At 36.9% G+C, this 16,654-nt stretch overlaps 1 protein-coding gene across 1 annotated transcript; it reads left to right on the plus strand.

Annotated features, from left to right (window-relative positions):
- Positions 1 to 15,008: 15,008 nt before the first annotated feature.
- Positions 15,009 to 16,223, plus strand: LOC117928472 (CASP-like protein 4D1). The gene is made up of 3 exons (XM_034848348.1): positions 15,009 to 15,163; positions 15,376 to 15,511; positions 15,972 to 16,223. Exons 1-3 carry the CDS (start codon positions 15,009 to 15,011, stop codon positions 16,161 to 16,163), a joined length of 483 nt encoding a protein of 160 aa, XP_034704239.1. The 3' UTR covers positions 16,164 to 16,223.
- Positions 16,224 to 16,654: the final 431 nt, after the last annotated feature.

Below are 16,654 nucleotides of genomic sequence, written 5' to 3' on the forward strand. Positions count from 1 at the left end.
TGCAGTCATGGTGGCCAAAAACTAGCAACAATTACTGTTTGTTTCCAACTTTTTGTGTCCACAAAAAATGCAAAAATTAGCAGTGGGATGATGAAAATTAAAAGCAATGTAGCCAATTACAATCAGCATATGAAAAGCACAAGCTAAGGAATATTGTAGTGTAAAACTGGTCTGGAATGCAAAGCATTATAGTATAAGACAAAGTGCTTTGATGAATATGATATGATGTCTGGTCTTATGATCATCAGTAGGTCAATTAAAATTTCAACGGCTTCTCAAAGAGGCATCCCGCAGCAGTTCCCTAGATTGATATTTCATTACTTTTGAATGGTTCTCTTTGTAGTCCTCAAGCTAATATCTAGTGGTGTAACTAGGTGGAATTGAACCTGACCCTACCTCATCCTTGCCAATGTGATTATTGGCCGGGATTCGAAAAGCTGGGTTGCATTCAGGTTGAGAAATGTTAGTCCCAATGTCGTTTGAGTTGGCAGGCTGCCTAAATAGATCTGTCTGACAATCTAATTCAATCAGAAATAAATTCAAACGCAATGTAATTGAATACATTTACATGTATTATATACTATAAATAATTATTGACTCATCCCAAGACTTATACCGTGCCTTACCATACACACTCATCCCAAAATCTTTTCTCAGCCGTCGTTCTCATTCCAAATAGTGTTTCAACAGTCATTTTTTCCGAGGAGCAACATTGTCGCATACGTATTAGTTAACTTAAGGTTAATTTGAGAATTTGCAGGCTTAAATTAACCAAGTTCTTGCAGTTGAATTAAAATCGGATACCTTGAGTTGAATGTTAAATTACTCGATGCTTGTTCAACTCACCGTTTGTTGCAGTTGTACCACAAAAAAGAAAGAAATTAAAAGAGAAACAATAACAAATAATAATCTGAACTGTAGTCCTCCAGCAAAGTTAATTTGCCCATTTTCTTAAGAAAACTAGCCAAAGATTCACAAAATCAAAAGAATAGCTCGGTAATTTACTCTACAAAATAATTCAATTACGACTAAAAGGTTCAGAAAATTTAGCAAAAATGAGGTCATATTCTGTGATTCAATACCGTAATTCTTTGAGGAGAGATCTGATAGCCTTCCTTAAAATTCAAAGTTGATGTTAATATACCAATAATGTGTCTCCACATCACTCAGCTGAGCCATTACGATATAGGTCCAAGGTTCCACAAATAATAGAAAACTTTTGAGTACTTTTCTTCAAGAATCAATTTCTAAGGTCCATCATGTCATACTCCCAAAAAGCAGCGGCACGGAAGGCCTCTTCATATTGTGAATTGTACAGTGATGAGCTCCCAAAGTCTTCTCATAATTATCCTCTAAGTTGCATATCATCAAAAACCTTAGTAGCCTTTGTTATGGTGGATTTTGCATGTGTGTGTTCTTTTTTAATTCCTCATGGAGGACCAAGATTACAGTGGGGTTGATTGATTTTATTCGAACTCTTGCCTTACATCACCTACCAAATATAATCATAAGTGGAAGGTTGCGTGATGGAGCACTTTCATTTGGACGTATATATAAGGCTTGTTTTTCATCAATATTAAATTTTGCAATAGAGTGAAAGAGGGAGGGATGTTTGACCAATCTTGAGAAAAATGACACTGCACTTTTCCAAAAGTATGTGATGATTTTTCCACAAATTTTGTACACATTACATTACATTCCATTCCATTCCATTCCATTCAGAAGATAGTAGCATATATCAGGAGACCCATCAATGATTTTCCAATACAACACTGTTTGAACTTTCCCTTGTCTCATCACATGGAGAAAGACCCACTTCCATTTGAATGGAAGAAAAACAAATATTAAAGAAAATTTCAAAACCCGAAATCAATTTTCCCTATTTGCATCAAAATTCAATTTCATATACTGTCGCACTTACCTAGCTAGGACATCAAAAACCTCATAATTTTGTTCATCTAACCTTTATGCATATAATTGCAGGCTGAATGCATTGTTTGATGGCAACATCATTAGGCTATAAGCATTGCACGTATCATATTTGCAGTCATGATTTTGATTAGCTTTCTAAACTAAAGATTCGATGTGGCCTTCTAATGGGGCAATTGATGTCACATAAAAGTTTAAAGGTGACATGGTCCTCCCATTTTGATGATTTTGGCGTTTCTAGGGCATCATTTTTTCATGTTTAATTACTCAGTCAACTTTTTCAGTACATATCCCTAGTCTTTTGTTGGACCCCTAGTGTTTAATTTGAGTGTAATTAAAAAAAATTATATTTCTGCATTCTTCCTTTTATCTCCAAGAAAAGGGTATATTTTCTAATTTTTTCCTTGATTACCATCTTGAATCATTCATAATCTTGAACAGAAACCCTCAACTACCATGAAACTTGTTCATGGCTAGTGGGTAAATGATGTGGACGTTAGTGCTAACTACTATGTGGATTAGATTCTTCTAAGCAACAGGTAATTTTACTGAACTCATCTGTAAAGCACTGAGCTTTGACCAAGGGATGTGGACCAATGGAATGCCATGTATGTGATTCATGTTCCCTGTCATCTCAACTAATTAGTGAAACCACAATTTGCTAACCAATCATTCAATAAAAAACAAGGGTAAGATCACTTAAAAACAATCAGGAGTCGCGTGGAGTCGTTCTGTGACGTGGTGCGAAATGATAGGCCTTCTTGCCGTGAACGTGTGGTGATATCCACCGCGTTGATGCAGACTTAGTTTTCATTAAACAACAATGATTCTGCTGCGAGACATTAGGGGCCTACATTATTTGCTTTCTATCATTCATGTCTCACTTTAATCTTGATGTTGATAACCCTTTAGTTTTTCTATTAAGATTTGACAACTCATTTTGTTTCATAATCCTTGGAAAAGAAATGATAATCCAAAGAGCTCGACCGTGTGAATGAGTCTGAGCTCATGTTAGTGGTTGATGGAGGGTTAAACACAAAAGGTAAAGTGTCTCTCTTTATAGGCTTCTTCCATTTTTAATTTGGGGTCGTACACTTTTTGCTAATTCGCTGTCTTTTGGACCTATATGAGACCAATTTCGATCCTACATGAAATTTGCCTCCACTGTGAGTAATATTGCTCAATTTGAACTGCATTTTAGGACAAACAAATCCAATAAGTTATTCATGTTCCAAAGCATTTTCCCTTCAAAATTGTCCTGAAAAAGTACTATGGTGTCTCTTTTAGGGGCTGTTTGGTTTAGTACAAATATGCTATATACTCGTATAAGTTTTTGGTTAATTAGGATATTGTAAAGCTGATAAAGCTACCACTTTATACCATTTTTGTCCCAAGGACACATAACGCTCTCAGATGGTACACTTTATTGCCAAAAATTGTGGTGGGTTTTCCTTCATGGGACCCATTTATGAGACCAGCAAAATGGCAATCTTGGTGCAAAGATAGATGACAATTCCCATTACTTTCTTTACCTCGAGCGCTCTCATTCTTTCATTTGCATGTTCTACTATATTCCTAACAGGGTGATGAATGGGATGTTTTCCACTGTATAACTAATTTTATCAAATGAGTGTTCTTGTAAGTATGAAGCTTCAATGAGGAAAAGTAATTTACACAGAGGATGTGCACATGGTAGGTTCGAAAAGTAATTGGGTCATGCTGAGTAAATGGTGCACTAACCCAGGCCCCATGCATCAAAGAGAGTATGAAGCACCCCCAAGCACAGTGGCAGATATTGAGGCTAAAGGGAGCGGAGCCATGGGGGAGATACTGATAGTGTGGTCCAATTGAGCATCATCTATGGCAGCTTAAAAGACAATGGTGCCAGGCAAAAAAGAAAGAAAGCCTGTGTACTCAATTCAAAGGCTAGCTTTACATAATGAAACTGTTGTAGAAGATAAAGGTCCACCAGAGATGGGCTTGGCAAATGGGAAACATTGAAGGCTAGCTACTTTGAAAACCTGACCACTTCATGCCAGCTTCAGCTCTGCTTCTTCTACTTTTGACCCAAATAATGGGCCACATGGCTTCCATGATTACTCCGTTGCTAATCAATTCATTTTTGTGCCGCAACATCTGTTAACGGTAACGGCATGCCGAGAATCTTGGATTTATCACTACTAAATTTGTAAGAAAAAGGGGACCATTTTTTATGTTGATTGTTTTTATTTTTGGGATGAAAATTTGATCGAGGGAATCCAATTCTCAATCTGTTTCTATATATTATCCTTCTTTAATTCCTTCCCTCTAAGCGTTCTATTTAAATGTAAATGGAGTCAAAAAGTAACAATGTAAGCCATATACACAGAATATTCAAGTCCTAGGTGCACATATTCTGTGTTATACCAATTAAAGATCATGTAATTAAATCGACCCATGAAGCCTTTTGATTGTGAGGGAGAGAGTACTCATAATCAGCATCATTGGTCTCTTTATCAAATTATAGATTTTTTTTTCTAATAGCTAACAATGTATTATAAATCCAATGGTACTTACAAATAGACTTACTAAAATTAAAAAAATTAAAAATCCATGCTCATATATGATCATGAAGAAAACTAATCTTAAATAAAACTATTAGAGTTTGATGACCTAAATTATTTTTGGTCCAATTCAAAAAAATTGTGGTGGGATATATGTGGTGAAACTAAAATTATGAGATTTTTTTTACGGGGCTATGGTTGTAGTGGAGGGTTCAAACCGATTATGAAATTTTTTGGGGGGTTAATGGTGGTAACGAAGGGATTGGGCCAACAAGCCCAATCCCTAGCCCATCACTGACCTCATCAGGGGCCGGGGGTTTGTCCCTACGGTATGAACTTGTTTTGTTAATTACTTTCACACACACACATATATATGATGATTACATTTTTTACTATAGCTGCTCTCCTTTTATACCAATTTTTAATATAGTGAATTTTCTTCTTCTCTATCCTTGGTTTGTCCCATTGAGGGTTTTCCATGTAAATCTATATGTTCTTATTATATTTTATTTTTTATTACCTATTCTTATTATTTTCGTAACAGTTTATTTCCCCTGCTGATTAAGTTAACATACAAACTCAAAGATTGAGAAGTGAGGTTGCAGCCCGTATACATTAGTTATTGACCCCTCATCTATTAACTTAAAGTTTTAAGTCAATTGATAATATAACACTAATTGTTCTCTACAAATCCTCACACACCCCTCTCATCTCCACTCATGGAAGAGATTGAAGACAATGGGAGCCATAACAGTTCATGATTGTAGTGCTACAATCTTGTTGGGCCTCTCTATCGATGACGATGACCATACCTGAGAACAAGAGGTGGGATAGGGTCACCATGCAAGTAGGTCTCATGAATTTTCCAATAAAGGCAATAAATTAATAGCGAAGGTGATGATTTTAGTGGTGGTTTGGAAGGGTGTTGCCAACTCATAAACTCCTCTTTTAACAAATGCTTTCCTTAACCACAAGGCAATGTTTCTTTCTTCATCCAGGCTCAGCTCTTATAGTCTTCATAAGATTATCCATTTCTTCATTCTTTAACTGAGAGTTTTTAGCCATTTTCTTAGCTAAGTTCTTTTGGTAAAGTAATAAATTTTCCAATTCCATGTATGATGATTGAGTTGATCATGTCCCTTGAGTAGGATTTGACTTTAGTCTCCCAATTTTTTATAGCTGTAGTTGCTCAACTTTGTGAGCATGCTCATCCTAAAATCTGTCATCATAGCATGTTGTTCTCTCCCCACCAACAAGCTTTTGTTCGTAGACCAATCAACTCTTCAATCTCGGAACACATTTTTTCATGATCCCTTACAGCACTTCGACTCATTGGTGCTTGACCATGTAACACCTTGAACAAGTGGCCTTTGACCATGCACTTTGGACAAATGGTCCTTGACCAATTTGGCTCTAATACTAAATCGTAGAAAATACATATTTGTGAATTTCAATACCAAATTGTATGGGGAAAAAAATCATGGTTCAAGTAGCTAGCTCATAAAATATCATACAGATAGTGAAAATTTACCAAGTCATGACTTAACAAAATTAAACATTTCTCAAACGTAGTAGTAGTAGTCACAAATTAATTCCACATAAAATATACAGCCAAACATTAAAATAAATAAAGCAGCACGAGGCTAGGATGTGTTTGGGAAAGTGGGCTTATTTTTGCATTTGGCAATATAAGGAGTAGAAATAGAGTAATTACTAATTACTATTGTTGTGTTTGTTTGAAAAATAAATTTCAAAAATGTTTTTATCATAAGATAAAAATAATTTTGACATTTTTAAAGATTTTAATTACAGAATAATTTACTTTTAACTAAACACCCGTATATTGGAAAGAGTAACATCTGTTGGGGATTCATCGTAGCCCATGGTCCATACATCAACTATAAAGTAGGCCCCCAATCTAGCATTTGGGGTAAGCCCACTTCATCTTATAGACTCACATTAGACTAGGAAAAAGGCCCATGGATTCAGGGACATTTCGACTATGAAAAAAAAAAACCTTAAACAAGGGGCTCTCGATCTATTCTTTCTCTCTTATCTTTCTTTTCTACTAGAAGGATACTAACTTAAGCATAGGAGAGGGATCCTCGAGACCGTCCTTAGATATTCTTTGTTTTGTAGGCATTTCTTGTTAAGTTAACCAAATTCAGTTAGGAAGTTAGCTAACTGTAATTATGGTCAGTTAGTAACTATAGTTAGTTGGTAACCAGAGTTAGATTCAAGAAATTTTGATATAAAAACACATGTAAAGCAATCAGATGATGAATGAAAGAACACATTTCCACTCTTTCAATCCAGAATTTTCTAACACTATTTTTATGGTTTGCACTATGTTTTATGTAACATTCCTATTCCTTTTATTTTCTTCAATAAGACATGGTATTAGAGCTCCATTGACACACATCCAAAATGGTGATTGATCACATTGATATCTCTGCACCAGAGGTGTCCTAACAAGGACCCCAATCTCTGGCAAGAAACTCATGTGGACATGAGTTGTATAATCCATACGTTATAGGCATAGTTGAAGGGATCAAATTACTACTCTACAGGGACAACTTTCTTTAGACATTTTTCTAGACAAATTTAGATCGTATATGGGCTATATATTGAGCTCCTTTGTAACCATTTTAATACATCAATTGTGTATACAGATTCCATATATACAAATTATTCTCTTTCTCGTCAACATGGTATCAGAGCAGGTTTGTTTATGCTCTTTGGTATCAACTCTTTGATTCTACCCAACCCCGACAACCTAATAATGACCTAGAAAAATGTTTGAATCAGACTCTCAGACAGGAGGGTCTCCACCAACGACAACCTCTATTTTATCATAACTCACGATGAAGATGGCCGAGGTGCTGAACAAGGCCTTGACCCCAATTGCAACGACGGATATTGCCCCGATCGACATAAAACTCGATGAAGCGAATTATGCACTATGGTCCCAAGTTGTGGAGATGTTTATCTCTAGGAGAGACAAATTAGGGTACATTAACGGTGATTTACCCCAACCTGCTTCGACTGATCCATTATTTCGACGATGGAGAACCAAAAACGCCATCATCAAAGGCTGGCTCAACAACATCATGGATTCATCCCTTGTTAGCACGTTCATCTGGTATCCCATTGTGAAAGAGGTTTGGGACGCCATCACTGTCATTTTATTTGATGGGAGTGACACTACTCAAGTGTATGAGCTCCAGTGACGGGTGAGTAGGCTACGACAAAATGGCGGATCTTTGGAGAAATTTTATAACGAGTTGCAAGGCTTGTGGAGAGATATAGATTTTCGGCGACCAAACCCCATGGAGTGCCCTAAGGATGTGCAACAGTACACTAGAATTCTCCAAGAGGAGAGGGTCTATGTGTTCTTTGACGGCCTTGATGATTGACTCGACCAAGTCAGGAGCACTGTGCTACAGATGCAACCATTTCTGACGATTGAGCAAGCCTACACGTGCGTTCGAAAGGAAATGGTGTGACAGACAGTGATGGGGAATGGTTCTAATGAAGGGATAAGAACTAGGTTGGTTTCCAAGGGGTTGAAAATGAGACCCCACCCATTTGACAAAGATGGAGTTCTAGTACTCAATAAATCTAATCCCACTGGTCCAAATTCAAAGCAATGGACAGAAGGCTTAAAGTGCTCCCATTGTGGAAATTCCAAACACACATGGGACACTTGCTTTAAGCTCCATGGATACCCAGATTAGTGGCTCGAGCTCCAGCTTAAAAAGAAACGTAATGGCACCAATATTGAGCCCAGTACTGGTAAAACGACAATGGCAGCAACAAAACCCCAACTGTCTCTAATTCCTACCGACTCTACCAGCAACATGCCATGTATAGCATCTCTTGGATCTACTAGAAGCAATGAGTGCAACTCGTGGATCCTGGATTCTAGAGCCACAAATCATACAACATTTGATGCACAAGACTTTTGTCAGGATATCGTTCCTAGGCGAACTAGCATTGCGAATGTTAATGTCACTATTTCATCGGTACAAAAGGCTGGAACTGTGATGCTATCACCAACCCTGTCACTCTCCAATACATTATTTGTGCCATTCATATCTCATAAACTGCTTTTTGTCAGTCAACTTACTAAGGACTTAAATTGTACAACATTGATGTACCCTGATTTTTGTCTTATCTAGGATTTTCTCACGAAGGAAATTATTGGGCGTGGTACTAAGAAGGGGAGACTCTACTATATGGATGACTTCAAAATGGGACAGAGACATCATGTGGGATAGTCGAGTGATTCCAGAATAAAACAGATCTGGCTTCGGCATCGACGACTCAACCATTCGTCATTTGGATATTTGAAACATTTACTACCTAGTTTATTCTCTAATTTCTCTATATGAGATTTTCAATGTGAAACCTGTATTTTGGCCAAAAGTCATCGAGCAATTTATCATTTACATAACAATATGAGTGATGTACTTTGTAGCTTAATTTATTCTGATGTTTGGAGACCATCCCTAAAATCTACTCTATCGGGTTATCGCTGGTTTATTCTCTTTGTTGATGATTGCACTCGAATGACGTGGCTCTACCTATTGAAAAACAAAGATAAGGTTTTTACTATCTTCTACTCTTTTCACACAATGATTCAAACCTAATTTTTTGCTAAACTCAGAGTCTTTCGCTCTAATAGTGACAGTGAATACATGAATCGACAATTCTATGAGTACTTCCACTTGCATGGGTTGATACATCAAACCTTGTGTTCTCATACTCCAGAGCAAAATTGTATAGCATAACATAATAATTGCCATATTCTTGAGACCACATGTGCCTTCCTATTAGGTGCACATGTATCTAGTTCTCACTGGCCTGATGCGGCTACAACTACCGAGCATCTCATCAATCGAATGTCATATCTGATTATGGGTTGCAAAACACCTCTACAGGCCTTAGTCGCGAGTATATCAATACTTCCGACTACAACGCTTCCTCCTCGAACCTTTGGATGCGTTGTCTACATTCATCTTCACTGCAACCAATGCACCAAACTCGACCCTTGTGCTCGACGTTGTCTCTTTCTAGGCTATGCCACCAATTAGAAAGGTTACTGGTGCTATGATGCAACAAACAGGCGGCTCTATGTTACTATGGATGTCACCTTCCTTGAGTCTGAGATGTTCTATCATCCATCCAATTCTTCTCTTTAGTGAAAGACATATGATGAAGAGTTGAATTGGTTCAAGGACATCCCATACATCCCATTGACTACAGAGCCACCAACTACCATGGGTATGGAACATACTACAAAGCCACCAATGCCTATGGGTATGGAACAGACTACAGAGCCACCAATGCTGACTACTAAGACACTGAATCTGATCGCTAAGACACCCTCTCATTCTACAGTACCTTATGACCCAACTTATGAGAATATTCTTGAAGAGATTTCTAAGGTAAGTTCTCCTCTTGGCACAAAATATTTAATTGACGATGGTTATCAGTTACCTCCTAGCACAATTGTGGCAAACCACCAGAACGCTACTCTTTAGATATTGAGACACACAAATCAAAGTACCCGATTGCCAATTACATCTTAATAGAGAAGCTCTCAGAATCATTAAAGAGTTTTTCTAATGCATTATCGACGTATCACATTCCTTACAAGCGTAGAGGAGGCTCTATAAGACCCTAAGTGGGTCCAGGTGATGAAGGAAGAAATGGAAGCATTGTTGAAAAACAAGACGTGGAATCTTGTCTCTTTACCAAAAGACCACAAGAGAGTGGGGTGCAAATGGGTATTCTCCATCAAATACAAGGCAAATGGGTCAATTGAACACTACAAATCAAGACTTGTAATGAAATGATATACACAGACTTATGGAGTTGATTATATGGAGACCCTCTCACCTGTAGCTAAGTTGAACACTATAAGGGTCCTTCTATCTTTTGCAATGAACCTTGATTGGCTGCTACTCCAATTTGATGTAAAAAATGCGTTCCTCCACGGTGACCTCAAGGAAGAAATTTATATGGATATTCCCCCTAGGTACATTGAAACGTATGGCAAGATGGTGTGTAAACTGTAACGCACCCTGTAGGGCTTGAAACAGTCTCCATGAGCTTGGTTTGGACGCCTTAGCCTAGCAATGAGAAAGTATGGGTTTCAACAGAGCAATTCTGATCACACTCTATTTCTAAAGCATCGACAAGGCAAAATAACAACACTAATAATGTATGTAGATGATATGATCATCACAGGAAATGATACTGAGGAAGTTGCGAAACTTAAAAAACAATTGGCAACAGAGTTTGAAATGAAGAGTTTGGGTAGGTTGAAATATTTTCTAGGAATTGAGGTAGCTCAATCTAAACAAGGTATATTTTCTTCCCAACGAAAGTATATTCTCGATCTATTATCAGAAGTTAGATTACTAGACTGTAAACCGGTAGATGTTCCAATACAATAGAATCATAGGCTTGGAGAATACTCGAACCAGATCCCCACTAATAAAGGCAAATATCAGAGATTGATTGGAAAACTAATTTATCTTTCACATACCCAACCTGATATTGCCTATGTAGTCAATGTAGTGAGTCAGTTCATGCATTGCCCTAGTGAAGATCATATGAATGCAGTGACTCAAATTTTGAGATACCTTAAGGGAACCCTAGAGAAAGGAATTATGTTTTCAAAGAATGGGCACTTGGAAATTACGGGGTTTACTGACACTGATTGGTTAGGAAATGTCTTTGATAGGAAATCCACATCAGGCTACTTCACATTTGTTGGAGGAAACCTAGTAACATGGAAAAGTAAAAAACATAAAGTAGTAGCACTATCTAGTGTAGAGGTAGAGTTACAAGGAATGGCTAAGGGGTTGTGTGAGTTACTCTGGTTGAGAAAATTGTTGATAGAAATTGGCTTTCCTCTTAGTTGTGAGATGAATTTGTTTTGTGATAACAAGGAAACCATTGATATTGCTCATAACCCAGTCCAACATGATCGAACTAAGCATGTGGAAAAGTAGACCGACATTTTATCAAGCAAAACTTAGAAGCTAAGATAATTTGATTCCCATTTGTCAAATCAGAAGACCAACTAGCAGACATCCTCACTAAGACGGTATGCAGTTAAGTTTTTCACAACTCACTTGACAAGTTGGGCATTAACGACATCTATGCACCAACTTGAGGGGGAATGTGGACATGAGTTGTATAATCCATACATTACAGACATAACTGAAGGGATCGGATTAGGCATAACTGAAAGGATCAGATTACTACTCTATAGGGTCAACTTTCCTTAAACATTTTTCTAGACAAATTTAGATCGTATATGGGTTATATTGAGCTCATTTGTAACCATTTTAATATAGAAATTGTGTATACAAATTCCATATAAACAAATTATTCCCTTTCTTGTCAACAACTCTTTGACAATTTCCTTAATTCTTATGGGACAAATTTCTTCTACGCTTCATCAAGTTTGAGGACTGCATTCATGGGAATAGGAACTGGTTTAGTTGAATGCATATTAGTCCTTATGAAAAAATTTCTTGGATTTGAAGCTCTTCGCACAACAACTGGTCTTCATCTTACACAGTCAAAGTACACAATTGATCTCCTCACTAGGACTAATATGCATTCAGCTAAACCAGTTCTTACCCCCATGAGTGCAACCCTCAAACTTCATGCAACTTCCAACCCTACATTTTCTGATCCCACACTTTATAGAAGCACCATTGGTGCTCTCCAATACTTGACTAACATAAGACTGGATATAACATTTGCTATAAACAAACTCAATCAATACTTGCAACAACCTACCGAGCTTCATTGGACAGCGTGTAAGAGAGTATTATGTTATCTGAAGGGTATAGTTTATCATGGACTGCATTTCACTCTGGTTTCATCTTTGCATCTTCAAGTATACACAAACGTAGATCGGGGATAGTTCAATTGATGATCGCCACTCTACAACTAGCTACTGTGTGTTTCTTGGCACTAATCTTCTCACATGGAGCTCTTGTAAACAATCCGTAGTTGCGAGATCCTCAACCGAAGTAGAATATTGTGTCCTCACTCATGCATCAACTGAAGTAGCATGGCTATGCTCTAATTTTTTTTTTAATTTTTTTTTTTCAGAACTTGGAATTTCTCTTGTCAGCACACTTGTCATATGGTGTGACAGTCAAGGTGCTGGTGTATTGGCTGCTAATCCGGTATTTCATTCTTGAACAAAACATATTGAAGTGGATGTTCATTACGTTCGTGAGCAAGTGCTAGATAAAAAACTAGTGGTATCTTATGTTCCTTTTGTAGAACAAGTGGCTAACTTATTCACTAAGCCTTTGTCTATTCCCAGGTTTCAGTATCTGCTAACCAAGCTCAACCTTGTTGTCTCTCCAGGTTGTGCTTGAGGGAGGGTGTTAAGCTAACCAAATTCAGTTAGGAAGTTAGCTAACCTATGTAACTGTAACTATGGTTAGTTAGTAACTATAGTTAGTTGGTAACCAGAGTTAGATTCTAGAAATTTTGATATAAAAACACATGTAAAACAATCAGATGATGAATGAAAGAACACGTTTCCACTCTTTCAATCCAGAATTTTCTAACACTCTGTTATTCCGGTTTGCACTATGTTTTCTGCAACAGTCTTGTTCCTTTTATTTTCTTCGACAAGACATTCCTCGACCAAATAGAAGGTGTTCGTTGTTCAATCGAAGCTAGAAGATATTCAGCTTGCAAGATTGTCTCTTATTTTTTATGCTCCAACAATACCCATGTCTTAGAATTTTATGAAAAAACTTTTCAAGACTCTTAAAAGTGTTACACCTTCAACCTCAAGATAAACTTTCCTATATTGGGCAACAACCCATCACCAGGCCACAATTAACAAACCCATAAAGAAAATGCTAAGACGAATGCACCTCCAAGAATAAAAGCCATTGTCGTTTCCTTTTTGAGACCTCTCTTCTCTTCAAATCATCGTAAAACCAATGTTGTCTCTACTCATGAGAGCGATTCAAAGACAATGGGGGGATGCTTCCTTTGTATAACTATTTGTAGTGCGATAGGCGGTGGCAACACGAGAAGGTGACGACACCACCATGGAGGTCTTTGGTCTCCAGATTTCCCATCAAAGGAGATAAATAGTAGGGTGGATTTGATGATAGCTGGAAATTTTAGTGCAAGGCCTAGGAAAGCTTAGGGGCCTTATTTATAATTGAAAATTTTAGATTGTATTAAAATATTTGCTTATAATATTTCAAATCTCAAATTTACTTCTTGTATATGAATTAGAAGTATGTACTAATTTGTTGCACTATCACTATTCTTTTAAGATCCATATTGGTTAGTTGGTTAGTCACTAAAGTGACAAAACTAGAAAGATTTGAGGACATCAAATTATGTAAAATATTCAATTTCCTATGAATTATTAATACTTATAAATTAATTAAAATAATGTATTATTTTAATTTGTAACCTATGATGTCCCACATTGGATAAGGGGGAAGTTTTTGACATTATATATGTAGAGGCTTTTCTTAATCTTGTAAACTTGTTTTAAAGCCGTAAGGGCTCCTTTAAGTCTAAAACAAATAATATCCATACGGTTGGGTGTGAATCATTACAAATGGTATTAGAGATCCCCGACCAGGGTTTATTTAGCCATAGGAGGGAAAGTTTCTAGCTTTATATAAGTATGAACTCCTCTTAATCTTGTAAACGTGTTTTAAAACCGTGAGAGTCTTTTTAGATTTAGAGCAAATAATATCTACCTAGTTGGATGCGAGTTGTGAGTTGTTACATAACCATAGGTATATTGGAGTTTATTGTTTATAAGATACTAAGGATCACTCAAATAAAAATGCATGAATAAAATTGGAGAGACTTGACACATGTCAGGAGCTGGAGAAGTTGGTTAGAGATAGCTTGTGATCAAAGCAAAGAAGAGATTGAGGAGGTAGAAAGAGCCTTCATTTGCTCCTTTTTTTAGTTTTAGCGAGATTGGAGGAAGGATGGTATTAGTTTTTAATTTCTTGTTTTAATGTAAGCTTTCAGCACAAATTTGGTCAGAAAGAGTGAGTCATCTTTAATAGTTGATAGAGTGAGTACCATTGCTTAGATTCAGATGGAGTGTTCATGTCCATTTTAGAGCTCAAACCCAAAGTTAGGAGTGACGTTGAATGAGTTCATGATGAGGGGTTCTGGTTGTGCCATGAGATTTTACTGTGCTCTTCTTCATCTGAAGCTAAAAAAAGTCCAAAGGAGAAAGGCAACAAGGGGGCTGTTCAATTAGATATTTGATGACCGCACCCCCACTATTTTCTTAGTCAATGAACCCGGCTTCTCCCAATGGCCAAACTTCAAAGTGAACTCATAACTAATCCCTAATGGATTATGACTGGGAGAAATGTTTACGTGGTCGGTGCACTATAAGGCCAAAAAGTAAATGTGGCACACCACCAAACCTTGTATAAATGAAGACCAATTGCACTATAAACACAGCCATTTTTGAACCCTAAAGACACAAAGATGAAGCCTCCTTCCCCTGTTGCTGCACTTGTATTAAGGATCCTGACCCTAATTTCCATTTCGATATCGTTCATCGTCCTCATCACCAACACCACCACCTTATCTTCCGATTACGGTAAAGTGAAGCTCCACTTTAAAGATGTCTACTCCTACAGGTAATTAATAATTTATTTGAGAGTAATTTTAAGAAACACTCTTAAATTTTTTATTAAAAAAATTATTTTCAAATATTAAAAAATTAGAAATATTTCCTAAAAATATTATAAATATTAGTGAATTAGACATATTTATAGAGTTGAGGTTGAGAACTTGTTCTTTTTCTTTTCTTCACCATATTGTTTGATTTGGAGCTTTTTGTGGATTGCAGGTACATGGTTTTTACGCTTGTGGTGGGATTTGCATATACCCTTTTGCAAATTGCTTTCACAATCTATCAGGTGTGCATGGGAAAACGCTTAAGCAGTGGTGATGGACTCTATCAATTCGACTTCTACGGCGATAAGGTGCAACCTTCATATATTTCCTTACTTCACCTTTTCTTTCGAGTATGAAAATAAATAATTTAGAAACATGTCATAAAAAGTATTATTTTCAATACATTTTAAAAAAATTTTAAAGAATAGGAAACAACTCTATTTTCTCTTAGAACTAACCCTAATCTGTCGGCTGACTTTGATGGAGGCCACGCTTGATCCATGGGCTTGTACTGGTGCTTCAATCACCCATTCAATACATTGGCCTTGGGCTTTAAACATCTATATCATTCAATCGACCTTATCCCACAGTCCCACTTGACTATCAAAAGATGGGTCCATTCTCCATCCACTCTTAAAACATTCCACCATTTCTCAGCTTCCCAAACGTTCCCCAGGCCTGGCCCAATAAGGACTACCAGAAACCTAGGCCTGCAATATTCACATTGGGCTAAGCACATGAAGTTTAACATACGTATGGTTTGTGCAGGTGGTATCCTATGTACTAGCCACAGGGGTTGGTGCAGCATTTGGTGCTACCATAGATCTGAAGGAAGCCTCCTCGGGTGCCAACAAATTTTTCAATAAGGGAAGTGCAGCTGCCAGCCTCCTTCTCCTTGCCTTCTTGTTCACTGCAGTATCATCAGTTTTCTCATCCTTAGCACTGCCTAAGAAAATTTAACTGTTATAGAAAAAGATTGTGGATCTCAAATGAGGATTTAGGGTCAATTAATACCATGTAATCACAACTTTTGTGATGTTTTTTTTTTTTTTTTTTTTTAAAAAGAATTTTGGACAGAAAGTTTTGGGAAAGAAGCTCGATTGTATTCCTTGATTGTGTTTCTTTTATACAAAATTTTGATCTAATCTAGAAGTAGAAATTAAATACAACCTAAGAAGAGAAACTATATAACAAATACAAAAATAATAGAGGATCTATATATTGCATAATTTGCAAAAGAAAAGTAAGTACTAATGCAATGGTTGACCATGATATTTGGAATCAACATTTGCTTTAATTTGCTCAAGATCTTTGAAATTAACATTTCGCCTATGATGCCCCCATAAGGAACAAGAATGAAGCAAACATTGTTGAGACAAAACCCGTAGTGACTTTTTTTTACACTAGAGTTACTATGTAAAAAGATTGGTCAAACACTTGGTGATGTTATG

This window comes from Vitis riparia, chromosome 13 (genome assembly GCF_004353265.1).
Source record: "Vitis riparia cultivar Riparia Gloire de Montpellier isolate 1030 chromosome 13, EGFV_Vit.rip_1.0, whole genome shotgun sequence".
Classification (NCBI taxonomy): Eukaryota; Viridiplantae; Streptophyta; class Magnoliopsida; order Vitales; family Vitaceae; genus Vitis; species Vitis riparia.